General features: G+C 39.8%; 1 protein-coding gene across 5 annotated transcripts; it reads right to left on the bottom strand.

The window, feature by feature from the left end:
* Positions 1-1,851: 1,851 nt before the first annotated feature.
* On the bottom strand, positions 1,852-18,236 carry TBPL1 (TATA-box binding protein like 1). Of its 5 annotated transcripts, none has more exons than XM_060239622.1 (7): positions 18,092-18,236; positions 11,357-11,531; positions 6,604-6,686; positions 6,446-6,509; positions 4,646-4,749; positions 4,458-4,552; positions 1,852-3,086 (listed from the first exon to the last, which is right to left on the bottom strand). In XM_060239622.1, the coding sequence occupies exons 2-7, from the start codon at positions 11,489-11,491 to the stop codon at positions 3,007-3,009; spliced, it is 561 nt and encodes a 186-aa protein (XP_060095605.1). In that variant the 5' UTR covers positions 11,492-11,531; positions 18,092-18,236; the 3' UTR covers positions 1,852-3,006. The 5 variants fall into 5 exon arrangements, with proteins under 5 accessions (XP_060095605.1, XP_060095615.1, XP_060095580.1 ...); XM_060239632.1 differs by having other exon boundaries at positions 18,007-18,218; XM_060239597.1 differs by having other exon boundaries at positions 6,446-6,536; positions 18,007-18,146.
* Between the last annotated feature and the right edge of the window lie 20 nt (positions 18,237-18,256).

Here is an 18,256-nt window from a genome sequence, read left to right as displayed (position 1 = left end):
CTATTCTATTTTTATTGAGGACTTTTTTTTGGTATCAACTATAAAAGTATTGTATACAAAGTTTTGCACATAAATGCAGTCCTTTAATTACCAGTGTATGGGGACTGTTGTACTAAAACCCTACAAATGCTTTACAGGCTATCAACACTAGAAACCTGTGAGGACTTCTCTTTTAAAGATTTAAGGGCAATATAAGGAGCTATATCATCAGACATTCCAACCAGCACATCATGGTCAGTTATATTCAAGTCACGAGCTTTCCTAGGCTTGCCTCTTGAGCTTTCTAAAATAGAGATACTTTTGGGGATGGACTTCAGAGTCTACTGGTTTGAAATGTTATAAACTTCTAATTTAATCCTTAGGTCTAAAGAATAGGATATGTTTACGGGAGCAGTTAGCAGTTTTTTTACAAGATTGACAGTGTTTAATCACCTTGCACGTTTGTTATTTTAAGAATGGTCAACTACTATTTTTTTAAAGGAACATTTAAAAAAAATGCCAGAAAATTAATCCTGTAATCATACTGGCCCCCGGATTCCCAGCCCTATCCAGTCTTGAATGCTTAGTGGGCCAGGCCTCAACCAGTATCTTGATGGGAAGTAGCTAGGGGAAAAGCGGAATGTCCGATACTGGGAAACACCCTTACTTTGGACAGTATAAATTGAGAGGTACACAATGTGGATCAGTGAAATGTAATAGGCTCTGTCCATTATCACCATCACCAGCATTGTATCTCCAGCTGCTTTTCTAGACCATGTTAGTGACATTAACACCTGCAGATCAAATCTAATCCAGAAATACTGGCAAGCATCTGTGCATGGAAGGCACATGGAAGTTTTATGTGCTTCTCTCCATTCCTGCAACCTCTTCCTATCCCCTTCTTGGGGTCATGAGATTCATGTGGAGCAGCTATGCAGCTGGAATGAGAAGGGACAAGATGATGAAATCAGTTCCTTTCCTCAGCAGAGCTGCATTTGCAGAATAAGGAGTGATTCTACCTCCTGTCCTCCTTCACTCCAGCCCCCACCCCAAGGTATTCTTCTGTACAGGTCCAGGAGCAGTCTGGGAATGATATTTCTGGCAACTGGAAGAAGCTACAAGAACAGAGAGAAATACAGGAAAATCCACACATGGTGTGGTGGGATATATTCCATTACCTGTTGCAGTTGCATATTGATTTTTAAAAAAAATTAAAACAGCAATCCTTAGTTACAGAATGGGCAGTGCCAAGTCAGATGGGGTTAGCACACTAAATTCTCTTCATGCCTTGATCTCATGTAATGCATGCTGCCTATTTGAAAATGAGCTAGAAAAAATTGCTTTAAGAGCCAAAAGGAGAATGATGCAGGTCATCTTTCATAGGGTAAGAAGTGGCAAGAGGCACGGACTACAGCACTATCCCTACAATAAAGGCTAAGTTGGGGGAAGGTGAAACTATGTTACAATATGATCTAAACCACTTTGGTGAAAAAGTGGGACATAAACATGAAAAACGAATGAAATTACACGGGCCACTGGGACTTACTGCTTGGAAAGAAAAACATGGAGTACAAACCTTTCTCCAGGGGTGTACTTTTTATAGCACTTTTGGGCTGGGGTTAATAGTGCCATTCTGCTTATATGAGCAGCCTTCTCCTCCTCCATCCATGCATTTCTGCCACAATATTTTGTAATGCTGTACAGCACTTCAGGGGAACAAAACCCATGCTTTCACCAAGATTTTATTTACTTTGCTCAATGGAGATTTCAGTGTGAAATGCAAAACCAAGACCTGAATGCATGTCATTTTGCAATATTTATACACACGTGCAGTCCCCTTCTTAAGGCTTAGATATGTGAAAGAGACAAAGGTGTAGTTTTACATATTTATTGTAGACGGCAAGAATAGCATTTTCATTATGATTTATCTCTCATCTGTTCCATATGCAAACGAATTGAGAAATTCCGTATTGGCTTTCCAGTCTCAAAATTACATGCCAAAGTCAAGCTTTCGTGCTTGTTAGTGATTTTTTTTAACTGTATAACAGTACTATAGTAACATTTGGCAAAAAAGTGGACAGTTGTTTAGAAGATTAAGACTGAACAAATGCAAAGGATGGTCTTTCCTGAAAATTAAGATCAGTCAGTGGAAGTAGGTCATAACATGGCTTCAAAAAAACAAAAACAGAACTTGCATCTGGAATGCAGACAAGGACAGCTGATTTTACAACCACAAGTGCTTCAGAATGAAAGCTTCTCTCTTCATTGACCACATTCTTCACTGTAGTCCATTATGACGCAGAATACATTCTCATTTAGCAAGGCAGGAAGGCAATCCTCCAAATTCTGCATTTAGTTACAAGAAAAAAATACAGCAAGCCAAATTCTGCCCTTGGAACTTAAGCATCTGCCAGTTTCAGTCTAGTCTGCTACTGATCACTTTACATACACACTAGAACTGGAACAAAATATAAGCAAAAGATTATACATATAGAATTCTAGAGCTACTTTGCCAATATACAATGGTTAATAGAAAAGGAAGAAGGAATGTAACGGAACAAGGATGAAGAGAGATTTTACAGGCCTTTATTTGTGCACATTTGTCAGGTGAAAAAGGGTAATGTCTACAGCATCTTTGGTGCCCAACAGTCAGCGTACAAAAATGTAAAAGACTATTCACAAATAAAACACAAGCTCAAACTAAAGAAGTATTTCCAAAGTTAGTGCATATCGTGACAAATTCTGCTTATGAACACACAGAAATTACTGCAGAAATAAATAGAATGTCTTGTAAAAAGCAGCAATTTCATCTCTTGTAAACTTTTGTTTTTACAATACAGCACTGTTCAAAACAAAATCCAAAAAGGACTGGAGTTTATAACTGTGGCCAAAAGCTTGCACCTCCTCAGCTGTGTTGGTCCAGTTGTCCTTTCCCCACCCCCACCCTCTTGTTTTTGCTTTAAGTCCAATGCGCAGCAGTCTCATAAGAAGGTGCTTGGTTAGGTCGCCTAACCACGAAGTGGCAAATTATAAAATTTCTTTCCTGCTTTCAAACACAAATGGATAGATCTGTTCCACTGCAGTGGCAACAGCCTTTACATTTGGTCCTGAGGGTAAATAAAAACAGAACATGAGAAAGAATCAACTCACACCATGAAAGCAAATGCCCCACTTCCATCAATCAGAGCTCAAACCTATATTTGAGCTCAAACCCTCATCATAATTCTAACAGTGGTCTATTTATTTAACAATGGACTATTTATTTAATTCTGCAGGGCCTGTAAGGCAAAAATAGAACAGAACGCCAGGCTTTTGGTTGAGGGCAGCAACGTTTTCTTTTTACTGGCTGGCACCCTTCCATCCTTACCCTTTTGTATATTCTGCTTGAGTCCCTTCCCCCTGTCTAGAAAATGGCCAGGCAGGTTAGGACTGGGAGAAAAATCTATAGGGCACCATTTTGGACTTTTAGCTAGTTTCTAATTTTTATCATATTGTACTGAATTTTAAATATTTCCTACATTTTGTTTTTATGGCATTACACCCCCTTGTATATCACCCAGAGCCTGGCAAAAGCTGGGATAGAGTGATCAATAAATAACAACAACAACATTTCTATGCTGCCCCCCAACCAGTGAAATTTAAAACATTAAAACGATTTTTTAAAATGCATATATACAAACCATTAAAAACAAAACAAATATATAGGCACATACAGATAAATGAGGAGAGTCAGTAAGGGAGATGCAAATCAGAACAGAAAATTCTTCACCAACTGGTGAAAGACAGTGATGGACAGGGCAAACAAATCTCCATAGGGAGAGTATTCAGTGTTGTGGAACTATTTGAAGCTCTACTAACTGAAGCAGCAAACCCCTCCAAGGACATATCAACATTCACTCATGTCCCTCCCAATACAACTCACTTTACTCTTTTACTTCCTTGGCTAATGTCCAATCGACCCAACTGAAAACCAAGGAATAGTGGATTGATTTGGTCATGAGGGCCATACAACAGAGGGATACATAATAAGTACAATCATGTTTCTCTCCCCAAGGGCTGCGTCCCACACTTTGCATTTTAAAAGCAGTGGCCTGGGATATTCCCAGGAAGTCACCAGCAAAAATAAATGCTATCCACAACCCGATCTAATCAAAATAATTTAAGCTTTTGTTGACTGTAGCAGATGGAAATCAGCTTAAGTCCAAGCAATTGGGTATAAGCGTGCAGGATGCATTTACAAATATGTTAGTTCATCCTACCCAGAGACCACAAAACACTGAGGTGCATTTTCTAATTTTTGTTTCTGATCTATTAAACTTCAATTTACTATTGTAACTCTTGTCAGAGCCAGATGGCATCATTCATACTGAAATGGTTGCCATTTTAAACAAGAAACCCTGCATATGCTGATGCCTTCTTCTAAAAAAAGCATTTACTTATGTAAACTCCCACACAGTTTCTTTTGAAAAGGTAAATACCTGTAACTGTGATACTTCCTGTTGAAAAAATCTGTAATGTAGCTCTGAGAGATTTTATTCTGTAGCACACTGCAGGATGAAGCTCAGGTTCATAACTAGAAAGTTTAAAAAAAATCGCACTCACTAAAAACAGTAACAGAATCTAAGTGGAAAACAAAAAGTGAGATAGGATTTAAAGACTACAATACCTAGCATGAGGCCTGTTGTTTTTTGTGAATTCTGGCAATCTGATTTCAAAGGGCATGTTGCATACTGCTAAAACATTGACAACTTTAAAATCTGTAAAAATCACCTTTAATAAGGAAAGAACAAGAGGACATGTTAGATTTTCAATCTGAAGATCAATTTCTTACATTTTTTTTATCATATAAAAATCATCTACCACAATACTGAATAAAATTCAACTTTCTAAAATCGTTATAGGTTTCATGGCAAAAGCTTTGTACACAGTCAAGTCAAGATTATTTATTATTTCAATTTCTATCCCACCATCCCTGCAAGTGGGCTCAGAGAAGGTCACTGTTGAGTAAGGTTGAGCAAATATTATTGATTTCAATGGGAGATAAAGTAAAGGCAGCAGCCAATAGATAATGGGAACCAGAAATACTCAACTTTGATAGAATTTGTCCTGTTTTATTAAAAAAGCCCAAGACTTTTCAGAAAGGATGTCACAAGTTCAGAATCACTGAAATGAATTGACATCAGTCAACTTAATCAATGCGGGGTAACTAATTTTAATTGCTGAAACGTTAGTTGAGAATCACCGCTATTGAGGAGAGATACTTTAAAATTGTTTTTAGAATCCTGTTTCATTGCATTTCAAACAAAATATTATCTCAATAGCTTTCTTTTTAGAACAGAATTTCAGTTCTTTTGCTCTTTTAAACAGCTGAATGCCCTTGAGCAGACACAGGAAGCAGTTACCAGAGCAAATGAGAAACTGAGCTTGTGTTTCATAAAAGGTGTCTGCAATTTCTGAACAGGACAGATTGATGTGGAGCATAATCATTGACTTTTGCTCCTGGTTGTTTCTCAGTTTTGAGCATGGGTCGTAAGATGACTGTAAAAGTCTGCACTTGTCTGGAATTCCAAAGCAGGTCGAAAAGTCTCCTATCTACAGTTCATTCATCAGGTCAATGAATGAACCAAAGTCAGGTTGCAAAATCTTTGCAGAAAAAGTGGGAATATGTTTCCCTAACAAGCAAAAAATCTGTATGCCCACTAGTACCATTTTCATTAATTTCTAATGACTGCACTCTGTTCCATTAAAGTTACTTGAAAACAGGATCAAAACAGGAATATCGTATTACCACATCTATCACATATTGCAAATCACATACTGTGAATTCCAATTTTACATAAAACACCCTCTTTATTATTGAGTAAGGTAGGGAAAAAGAATAGGAATTTGTATTTGTAATCAATCTTAAATTCAGTTGCTATAACCTTTTATTAGTGTACTGATGGCTACAAACAAGTGTTTTGCCATACTAACTAGCAAGAATCCAAGGCAAAACCAAAATATACAATATCCAAGGCAAAACCAAAATACAGCACACATGCAACAATTCACCTTGATCATAGAAACTAACCACCCCCTCTAGATTTGTCAAGTGATTTGTTGTGATACTGGAAACAATCTAAGTCACTCGAAGTCAGTTTAACAGAAAGCACTCCTGCAATGGTTTTTGTCATGGCACAAGCTGGGAGCACTTCAGCCAATATTGTTATGTTGCTTTATAGCAGCTTCATAAAACTGTGGCCATCAGTGAATTGAAAGCAGTCTGGATCAACACTAGCACACTGGCAGAATCTCATGTCTGCTTCCTCTCTCTTCATTCTCTGTGGTTTCCTGGAAGAACTTCAAGCAGTGAAACTAATCAGTATGTTTGCTGAAAGCGAACGTGTTAAAGCAAAAATCTCTACATGGATCTAATAGATTCAAACCAACCATTAAGGCAACTACTTTTATTTCACTGAAGAATTACCTGAAAACCTAGTTTTTGCAGACTACGGGCTAATCGTCTGGCACCAAATTTAGCTTCTTCTTCGCTAGAGTTGAAAAAAATAAATGAGCAACTGGTTAGAAAGTTACAGAACTGTTCAAATTCAAGGAAAAACAAGTAATAACAAAAATGAAACATACCTTGTAGCCCCTGTGCAAATTACTTTCCCTGAGGACCAAATTGTTGCTGTAATCCTGGGCTTCCTAAGCTTCATTAATACTTTCTGAAATAATCAGAAAAAAAGAAAACTTTAGATTGAGAACTTCCTAATGTAAAAGCAGAACAGAATATTTAACTACAAGTCTTAACATCACCATCATTCGACTGAAACTCTTTATGATCAAGATAATCCTATGTGATTTATCTTGCTGTACTTTCACATCACCCCAGAGTCGGAAACAACTGGTGCTTGCACAGGGGACTACCTTTACCTTTTTTACTTTCCCTTTCTAGACAAGCAGTCAGAACTTAGGCCCTTTTCACACTTACCAGTGGAAACCGGAAGGAAATCAGTATTGTGCCGCCCTGAAGTAATCTGGGACAGGGATGGGAGTTTTCAGACATGTTTTTTTTCCAGTAGGGTTCCGTGATTGAAGTGAGCCATTTCACACTATTCCACTTTTATGTTGCTTCCACAAGCGGCGGTCATTTTCGCGTCCTTTTTTGCCTGCTGGTGCACGATCTCTGGCTTTTTGTTTTTTTGGAACATCAGGCTAAGTTCACTATAGCGCTATAGCGATGTTTCAAAACAGCAACATCATTGGGATGCTTGGGCTCCATTGTGATGCCTGAGATCGCTGATGCTGACACTTGGTGACAAGTGCCCCATTGGATACACAGTTCAAGCAGGAGATCAGGGCACCAGGCATTGGTCTGTCACCTGTTGCTATCATTTCCATGCCCACATGGGAGTCAGGGGAATGTGATTGGTTTGTAGGTGACTCTGAAGCACATTTTTTTTGGGGGGGGGGCTGTTGCCACTTGGAGAGGGGATGTCCATAGGGCAGCAGGTTTCGGCGGGAGAACAGACCAACAGTGATTGGTGAGACAGATGTTGCTAACCCAGCCTGATGTGCACCCATCCATGCCCACAGGCTATTGGCTGGAAAATGACTTGTGACAAGCTGCAACAGGTATAAATGTCAGAGGGGGGAAGCCACAGATTTCTGTGGGTTGTAGTTGGTGAGTGGTTTGTGTGGAAGGCTACTGTTCCATTAGTTCTATTATTCTAATAGTCATGGCTTCCATCACAACAGTATTGAGACTTCTTATGGAGGTGGTGCAGGTAATGGTCATTAGCAGTCCATTCTCCAGTTTGAAAATAGAGAGTGATTGCTGTGAATTGAAAGAGATAGAGCACTGGTTCCAAATTTAATTGCAACCAGGAAGAAGAAAACAGAAACATGTCCATAATCCCAGGCATCTCAATGGAGCCCAGCCATCCCAATGTTAGTGCTGTTTTGCGACATCACTATAGCACTATAGCAATCTTAGCCTGACGGTAAAAAAAAAAAAAAAAAAGCTGGAGATTGCGTGCCCGCCGGCAAAAAGGGCACTCCCAGAATAACTGGCGACATTTCACACAGCGTTCCATAGCGATTTCAAACCGGAAGGAGTTTATTTTATTTATTTATTTCATTTGATTTATATTCTGCCCTACCCCACCAAAGCGGGCTCAGGGCGGCTCACAACACAAAAATTCTAACAATAAAATTAAGAATTAAAATACATTAATAATTTACACAATAAAAATAAACAACAATTCATCGATGTGCTATCCCATAGTCTTCCTTAGAAGTATTCAGATGCTGGTCAGTTGTATGCCAACCGGAAGAGGACTGTCTTACAGGCCCTGTGGAATTGCCCAAGGTTCCGCAGGGCCCTCACCTCTTCCGGCAACTGGTTCCACCAGCAAGGGGCTGTGATCGAAAAAGCCCTTTCCTCAGTTGACTTCAGATGGGCCTCCTTTGGCCCAGGGATTGTAAGGAGATTTTGAGAACCCGATCTCAGCACTCTCTGGGGAACATATGGGGAGAGACGGTCCCTAAGGTAGGCAGGTCCTAGGCCATATAGGGCTTTAAAGGTAATGACCAGCACCTTGTACTGAACTCGGTATATTATTGGTAGCCAGTGCAGTCCCTGAAGCCCTGGCTGAATGTGCTCCCATCTAGGGAGCCCTAATAACAGCCAGGCGTCGTCGTTCTGCACTAACTGCAACTTCCGGGTTCGGCACAGGAGCAGCCCCATGTAGAGGGCATTACAGTAATCCAACCTTGAGGTGACCGTTGCATGTATCACTGTTGCCAGATCATCATGTTCCAGGAAAGGAGCTAACTGCCTTGCCCACCTGATGAAAAAATGCAGACTTGGCAGTGGCTGCTATTTGGGCCTCCATAGTTAAGGCAGGCTCCAATAATACCCCCAAGCTCCTGACCCTGTGTGCCGCTGTCAGGGGCACACCGTCAAAGGCTGGTAGGGGAATTTCCCCTCCCGGACCACTCCAACCCAAGCAAAGGACCTCTGTCTTCGCTGGATTTGGTTTCAATCTACTCAGCCTGAGCCATCTAGCCACGGCTTGTAATGCCAGGTCCAGATTTTCTGGGACACCGCCAGGCCGACTGTCTATGAGTAGATAGAGCTGGGTGTCATCAGCGTACTGGTGGCAACCCAACCTATACCTCTGGGCAATCTGGGCAAGGGGGTGCATGTAGATGTTGAACAACATCGGGGAGAGCACTGTTCCTTGAGGCACCCCGCAATCAAGTGTGCGCCTCCAGGACAATTCACCCCCAATTGCCACCCTTTGTCCCTGACTATCAAGGAAAGAGGAAAGCCATTGTAAGGCCAACCCAAAGAGAAAGCTGCTCTTTGTTAATAACGTCTCAGGCACTCCTCACTGCCGGGACAGCTGCAGGACTGTGTGAAAAGGTAACAGTATTCCAGTAGCAGCCAGTTACTGAGTCGGGTCTGTCTGAAATGACAGCAGAAACCTATTGCTGTTCAGCAACTGATCAGCTGCCATACCGGAATATTTAGGCTGTGTGAAAAAGATCTTAAATAAAGCAAATGCTTGTCTGAAATATTAAGGCTATGCTTCCTCTTTATACAGTCCTTAGTTTATACAGTTACCATTTGTTTGGGTTTAATTCTGGGGGAAAACATAGTTAAGGAAATAAATACACCAAAATCAGAGATTTTTAAGCAGATGTACCCCCTTCTTAATTGAGGTATGCAGAGAGTAATTAATTGAGACCCTGTAAAGTTTTATTCAAGGTATAAGCATGATAATAGGGTCTCAATTACTCTCAGCATTCTACAATTAAGAAGGGTACTTCTGCCCATCAGTCTCCAATTTGATGTATTTATTTCCTTCACTATGTTTCCCCCTGTAATTAAACCCAAACAAACAGTGACTGTATAAACTAAGCCTGTTACTCCAGTTTGGTCTTTGCGTCTGTCAAACAACTTTATTAAGTTGTATGCTAATTTGCTGTTCACTTGCTACCTATATTCATGGACTGGCAACTTTGTTGGTCTTACAAGGTGACACTGGACTCAAGCTTTTTTTCAAATGAAACAAAAGGCTGCCTTGAGCCATGAGGAAAGGTAAGAGATATACATTTATTTAAATATAGACATAGATCAGCACCAAAATAAATAGAAATGGGTAAGTTTCCTACCTCTCTTATTGAAGCAGTGTTACAACAAATTACTTCCATGCTTGTATTTTGATACAGATAATATTGCTCAATCCAGTACATTTGACCAAAGACTCCTGAGTAAGCTCAGGAGTCACAGGATAAGATGACAGGTTCTCTTATGGATTAAAAAGTGGTTAAATGACAGGAAGCAAAGAGTAGAAATCAATGAACAGTTTTCACAATAGAGGCTAGTAAGTAATGGACAACAATGTGGCAAATGAAGTTCAGTGTTGGTAACTGTAAGGTGATGCCCAATGAAAGAAGAAATCACATCTTCAAGTATATACCCATAGGGTCTGAACTTGCTGAGACTGACAAAGGAAAAGATATCTTGGGGTTATAGCAGATAGCTCAATGAAAGAGTCAATCTAGTGTGCTGCAGCAGTGAAAAAGGCAAACTTTTATGTTGCAGATTATGCTCCTGTGTCGATGGTGTAGCATCATTTGGAATAATGTATGCAGTTCTGACACTGTATCTCAAAAAGGACATCGCAGAGCTGGAAAAAGTAGAGAGGAAGGTAACCAAGATTATTAGGGGGTTGGAGCATCTTCCTTGTGAGGAAAGACTGAAGAGTCTGTGACTTTCCAATTTAGATAAGAGATGGCCAAAAATGTACTCTATACAAGCTTATATAAATATGCACGGGGTGGAGACAGTAGAGAGAGCTTTTTCTCCCTCTCCAAAAAATACTGTAATTCAAGGGCAGCTAATGAAACTGATGAGCAGTAGATTCAAGATGGACAAAAGGAAATACTTATTTACAGAATGAGTGATTAAATGTGGAATTTGCTGTCAAGAGGCTGTAGGATGGCCACAGGTATAAACAGTTTTAAGAGGGAATTAGACAGGAACATGGAGGATAGGTCTGTCAGTGGCTACATGTCCTAGTGACTAGGCAGCTTCACAGAGGCAGTAAACCTGTGAATACCAGTGCCAGAAGGCAACACCAGGGAAACACCTCAGTCTCTATGACCTGTTGGACCTCCAGAGGACAACTTGGCCATTGTGTGGGACAGGAGCCTAGACTGGATGAACCACTGATCTGATCTTATGTTCTTATGTTGATCTGACCTTACGTTCTTATGTTGAAAGGAACCCTGCTTCCAATTCATAGTAAAATACTGTTATGCATAAGAATGAAACAATAGTACAATGGCTTGTTAACTTCAAATGTTGAAATAAATCACTTACCCCAACATCACGCTTGTATATTACATTTGCTCCTTCTAAAGCAATCTTTCGCAAGTTTAAATGACATCTTGTTCGGAAGACACATACTACATTTGTGATTAAAATGTCCAATGCAACATCACTCTCTGCATCCATTGGAGTAATTTACAACTCAGACTACCATGAAGATCACATCCTGGAATAGAAAAAAAAAGGTATACAGGTCAAAGAATTACCTAGAAAAAGAACAGCATGTGCCTCTATCCCCTAAAAGATATACTCTGAAAAGCAGAACAAATATGCCAAAGGTACACAAGATATCCTGCAATAGCCAAAGCTGGGACTAATGAAAATCTCATGTGTCTCTAAATAAGTTTTATTTTAATTTTTTAAAAAGTTCGTGTCTTTAAAACATGTGAAACCTGTCAAATGGATTTTAATATAAGCATATTTTTGGTCCAAGGTAGTGTGGCATCTAATTGCTATAAAGGTAATAAAACTAATGAGATTGGGCTTCAGCTGTACAAACACTGTTATCTTCTGAAAGATAAATTTAATTCTCTTTTAATGTTTTCTTAAGAACAAATCGTGCACATGACCAGTTGCATTTTGCATAGTATTAAAGCTCCTTTTGTACTCTATGGTTAGCAATGTTGTATTTTCCATACGTAGCTAAGTGTAGATCAACATTTGCTATATTCTGTGTTTCTGAGGAAGTCTGTAGACAAGAACTAGCCCCTGAAAAAAAACTGTGCCTGAAGCAAAGGAACTTGATCTGTGGCTTGAGGTCCTGATCTAAGGAGCCCTCTGAAGAAGCAGAAAAACAGCAGCTTGAATAAGTTCTTCATGAGTCTGTTTCCAATTAATATAAGGCATGGAGATTTATAAATTTCACCATGATGCGCTTTACAAGCCACAGAGAACTACAAGAAGAGCCACAAGGAAAGCTGGAATATAAAGATTTAAATAAATAAATAAATAAAGCTGTGAACTGATATTTACTCCTGACCCTCTGTGCTGAAGGAATTGTGCCACTGCTTTTGGAACCAGCTAAAGTACGTTAATAGCTGATGGTGTGAAGCTCAAGGATACTTCATAACTCAAGTACACATAGGAGGAACAGAAGCATATTAAAACCAGGATAGCATCATGTTCTGGGCTTGGGTGAAATGTCCTAATCTTCCTCAGATTATAGCAACATTTCTTGTGGGTATTACAGTTATTATCACCCAGCATTTGACCATCCAGAATGCTCTGTTAACCAGTAGCACCCAGAGGGGCAAGCTGTTCCTCCTCAGCCCCCAGGTCTTTGGGCCCATTTGCTCCCCTCTCCTCCCTCTCTAGCTGACAAGTTTGATGCCTCTGGCTGTTGCTGGGGTGCTGATAGTTGGCACTTCCAGATGATATCACTCTCAGGTATCTCCTTCCCCCCACAGAAGTTTGCCAAGTTTGCAGATGACACTAAATTGTTCAGGGTGGTGAGAACCAGAGAGAATTGTGAGGCACTCCAAAGGGATCTGTTGAGGCTGGGTGAGTGGGAGTCAACGTGGCAGATGAGGTTCAATGTGGCCAAGTGCAAAGTAATGCACATTGGGGCCAAAAATCCCAACAATAAATACAAATTGATGGGGTGTGAACTGGCAGAGACTGACCAAGAGAGAGATCTTGGGGTCGTGGTAGATAACTCACTGAAAATGTCAAGACAGTGTGCGATTGCAATAGAAAAGGCCAACGCCATGCTGGGAATTATTAGGAAGGGAATTGAAAACAAATCAGCCAGTATCATAATGCCCCTGTATAAATCGATGGTGCGGTCTCATTTGGAATACTGTGTACAATTCTGGTCATCGCACCTCAAAACGGATATTACAGCATTGGAAAAAGTCCAGAAAAGGGCAACTAGAATGATTAAAGGGTTGGAACACTTTCCCTATAAAGAAAGGTTAAAATGCTTGGGGTTCTTTAGCTTGGAGAAATGTCGACTGCGGGGTGACATGATAGAGGTTTACAAGATTATGCATGGGATGGAGAAAGTAAAGAAAGAAGTCCTTTTCTCCCTTTCTCACAATACAAGAACTCATGGGCATTCGATGAAATTGCTGAGCAGTCGGGTTAAAATGGATAAAAGGAGGTGGTGGCGGCTGCAAGTATAGCCAGCTTCAAGAGGGGGTTAGATAAAAATATGGAGCAGAGGTCCATCAGTGGCTATTAGCCACAGTGTGTATATGTATGTATATGTATATATGTGTGTGTGTGTGTATATATATATATATATATATATAAAATATAAAAATTTTTGGCCACTATGTGACACAGAGTGTTGGACTGGATGGGCCATTGGCCTGATCCAACATGGCTTCTCTTATGTTCTTAAGAAGAAGAATTGCAGATTTATACCCCGCTCTTCTCTCTGAATCAGAGACTCAGAGCAGCTTACAATCTCCCATCTTTTCCCCCCACAACAGACACCCTGTGAGATGGGTGGGGCTGAGAGGGCTCTCACAACAGCTGTCCTTTCAAGGTCCTCTGCCAGAGCTACGGCTGACCCAAGACCATTCCAGCAGCTGCAAGTGGAGAAGTGGGGAATCAAACCCGGTTCTCCCAGATAATAGTCCACGCACTTAACCACTACACCAAACTGGCTCTCTACATACATCCAACTGCTGGATGCCAACTTTGCCAAAGAGCTTGTGGGCAGTTAGTTTGCTTGTGTGAATGCTGAACAGGAGGACTCTATGGCTTAGGGAAAAGTGTCCCACCAGGTGTAGGGGCTGTTGCCATGGCATTCCCAATGGAGTGGGGGTTGGCCATAGTGGATTTCTCTGGGGAGGGGCATAGCAGAGAAATATGCATGATTATCTCAAACATATGTTTAACCAGCAACCTCCCTTACCCATGAGCCTGCCACAATACAGAAAAAGTTTTTACTGTATGTTAGCTTAATGACAGCTAACAAGGAGCACTTAAATCACTTCCATTTACACAACCTATAGTAGAAAGCAGAGTAGTTTTAAATATTGACAATTTCTTTTCATTCTAACAACATAATCCTCTAAGATTCAATTTCAAACAGCTGTTCCACAGCAAGAAATATCTTGTCTAAGCACTAAGAATTTTGGAAACAGGCGGTAACATGTGTACATGGCGACCCACATCTTTATGTGAATCCAGATAATGCAAGTGAAAAAATTAGCACTGTTTCGATTACAGGTTCAAAAATGGAACTTCACAGAAATGCAGAACATTTATCTGATTCTTTAAAAGGCTCCAGCTTACAACCCAGTCTGACAGCTAGAGGGCAGATGAAAAAAGTTCTTAATCCATTGGGGAATGTGATCAAAAGGATTCTGTGAGAAATCTACAAGCAAAATTGTCAACTCCTTCTGAAAACCAGTGGCAGATGAACTGCAGCAGAAGAGCAGTGCTTCTATTGATGGTTTTGTTAGAAGTTCATTTAAAATGTGACATCCAGTACTTGGCTTTTTAAAATTTTAGAACAATAATTCCTGATTGACATTATTTGCAATGTGCATATTCATAGTTCCGGATGGAATATAATTAGCTTAGAAACTAATTAATGCTTTGACTTTTAATAAAATAAATTCAGAACAGGCTAATACATAGTCATTGATAAATTCAGAACAGGCTAATACATAGTCATTCACCTGCAATGAGTGAAAACTGCTTAAGCAAAAAGAAAAAAAATAGCCTTGTAAACTGAGAGACTTTTACAATATATATTCTGGCCATCAAAATGTCACAGATGACTAGCAGAAATCTATGTGGGCAGACACATTATTAAACATGCTTCTGAGCAAATAGCTTTTGAGGAATTATTTGCACAGCTGAACAAAAAAAATAGTATCTGTACCATATGGTGTTTTACTTGTACAACTTGTACTATTGAATCATTTAGCAAGACTATATGATTTGGGTATGGGGAAGTAATTGACTAGGTATGATAGTAACTAGGACGTTCCACTTTGATAAACAGCACCAATTTTTTCAGAGCATAGCACACATTAAAGACTCATGTGCTCAAGAAATTGTACTATTGCAAAAATCCTAAGAACACAACCAAAATGTATTTAACGCACAATTTCCAATAATTCAAGTACTGTTAATAATCTACTCAGTCTTCACAAAGCTTGATTTTTTTAAAAAAAGCAAACAAAATCTAAAATCCTAATCCTATTACATTGCTCATGGAATGTTGCATCTGTCATTTATAATTACTAATTCTGTGTAATCTGCCTTGAATCCAAGAGTGAAAAAATAACTTCATAGTTCAAAGTGTCAATAATAGAAAATGGCAAGGAACCTATTCCCTTGCTCTTTTGACCTTACACACACTATAGTTATTTGCACAGAGGAGAAAAACAAGAGGAACACTAAAACCAATCTACACTATATTGCATTAGTGCCTATATAAAAGAAATGCAGTGATGTTAGTTAAATATTTTATTTATAGATGTTTGCTCTTGTTTATCATAAGTTCTCACCACATTCCATAGTATTTTGAAGATTTTGAGTGGTGAAGAATAAATGGATCAGGTCTATGAGCTTTATACTCTCTAGATAAGTCTCATTTAAGTTGTATTCTAACTCAAATGTACTACAATCCCACTATGTATAGATTTCACACCATATGCAGATAGGCACTGTCTGGTTATAATGTCATATTCATTTAAATTGCACAGAATTTTAAACAGGTGAGCCACCAGTCTTCCTGTTCAATCTATCTTGCTCCATCTTTAACGTTAGTCTCCTCTTCTGTTTCACCCTTGTTCACAGCCAGCCAACCATTTCCTCTTTCTTTTTTGCACTCCTCCTTCCTTTCTCTACCCTGCAAATAATCTTTTTTTGAAGTTAGCACTTTGAATTCTAGCAAAGAAGGGTAGGAAAGAAGAGATCCCAGAGTACCTATGTATTAGCTAAGAAATGCTCACTAAAGATATTGCATTTTACAGCCACCATGTGCTCAAAAGCCTGTAAACATAAATGAAACTTCATTCTCTGTTGTGCATTCCAAAAATGTGTAGAAAAGCAGGCCCCAACAGATAATCAAGCCACAGGAAGCAATGACAGAAGCAATCCAGTCTAGGAAACAAAAAAAAGGCAACCTCTGAAATGATCTAAAAACAAAAGTTGTGATTCAGTGGCAGATAGCAAAGATCAACACTTCAATTAAGTACTTGGCATCAGCTCATTAGCCCCATTAGTCAGCTGGCTTAAGGACTAAAGTATTACATACACCACTTACATTTTAAAATGCTTAATTTTAATGTAATATGAATAGGTCACACGTGTCATAGAGCTATAAGACAACAAACATGGCTTTAAGGTTACTGTTATAGACAGCTGTACTGTAACTATAGGCGGTTGCAGAGGCAACACTACCATGACATGATAAAGAAGCAGCTCACAAAAGTTGGAGATGTCTTGTCTAAACCTTCATAAATTCTACCTTAGTGAGAAATAGCAACTAAAATATATGTATCAGTGATACACAGTCCTGATTCACAAAGATTCACTTTCATTCCACTGTAGCAACTGCATAGCCTCTTTCCATAAAAGCACTCTTAAAAGTTAAACTGTAATCTTTCAATAAGATTCTAAAATAAAGACAAACCAAGGCTAGTAGTACAATCATTTTTACCACAAATCATGACGCTTTGTAGAATTTACCATATCCAAGTAACATAGTTTAATCTCCAAATATCCTGCAGCCTTTTATTTATTTAGGAGATTGCAATGCCTCCTCTCCAGAGCCCTGCTCAAAGCAGTTATAAGCCTGAGTGCTTATCTTTGTGTTAGAAAAACCTTTAAACCCATGGACTGTTTCCCCCCAAAATTATGCATCACCTTACTATGTCAATTTCAATGATAAAAAATTATGTTTTTCATAGAGGTTCATTTCAGAAGAGGTCACAAAATTCAACAAACCACAAAATACAAATCCCTTTTCTTGTTTTTTTTAAAGGAATGAACTCTACTGAAAACACCCTCATAGCTACAGTTACAACACAATTAGACTAAAGTAGCATTTAATTTACCTCCAACCATTTTTAACTAGATCACAGGAAGCAAAACAAGTAAATGTGTGTTCTGTTCTGCTATCTATTTTTAACAACTGCAAATACATCTTTTAAAAATTGTTTGGCATTGAAAGAGGTCATTATTCATCAATTACATGCAGTTTAAGCCACTGTGGTTGCCAGGAAACGAACATCTGTGGGTGAAGAAAGCAGACTAGGCTGGTTATCTACCTACCTACCTACCTTCCTTTTCCAAAGATCATAGCCTTACATTTATATTTTACGCGTGTAAGCAAACCCATGAAAGAAGGAGAAAGCGAGGAAGGATAGATGTGAAGGAAAGAGAGAAGAGCAAGACTCTTATTGTGCCTAAAACGAGGAGCACAATTTTGAGCACTGGGTGATTATGTATATCTACAGGCATAAATCTTCGTTCCCACACAGAGGGATTTAGCTCCTTTCCGGGAACAGGATGTTTGGATAAAGCGAATCCACCCAGAGGTCCCCTCCCCCACCGCCGCCCAACCCCGTCCCTCACTCCAGCGCAGAACGGTTATGCATGCCAAGACCGTTATTGCTGAGCAACCCAACGGCTGACTTTGCCTGGGTTCTCCTCCTCCTCCTCCTCCTCACCGGGTTCCAGTGGGCTCACGCCCCCACCCCCGCGCGACCGGTTGCTGCGCGACCCGCCACCGTCGCCGCCTCCTGCTCCTCTTACTGTTCCGGGTCTCCAGGCCGCCCGAATCTCCGCGACACAAAGCGCGCGGACACCATAGACGCATCCCCCGTCGCTGCAGCCTAGAACGACAGCCGGATGTTCTCGCTGGGCACAATGTACTTCCGTCTTGAGGGCATGGAACGTAGATTCTGTTGTTGCCCGCTG

The sequence above is a fragment of the Heteronotia binoei genome, chromosome 1 (assembly GCF_032191835.1).
Source record: "Heteronotia binoei isolate CCM8104 ecotype False Entrance Well chromosome 1, APGP_CSIRO_Hbin_v1, whole genome shotgun sequence".
NCBI lineage: Eukaryota > Metazoa > Chordata > Lepidosauria > Squamata > Gekkonidae > Heteronotia > Heteronotia binoei.
This window is presented reverse-complemented; position numbering and strand designations above follow the sequence as displayed.

Coding starts and splice junctions, on each gene's coding strand:
- TBPL1 (XM_060239597.1), bottom strand. CDS start 11,491: ATGGATGCAGAGAGTGATGTTGCATTGGACATTTTAATCACAAATGTA. Junction 4,750..6,445: donor TGCAAAAACTAGGTTTTCAG/GTAATTCTTCAG, acceptor TCCTTATTAAAG/GTGATTTTTACAGATTTTAA. Junction 4,553..4,645: donor AACAACAGGCCTCATGCTAG/GTATTGTAGTCT, acceptor TAAACTTTCTAG/TTATGAACCTGAGCTTCATC.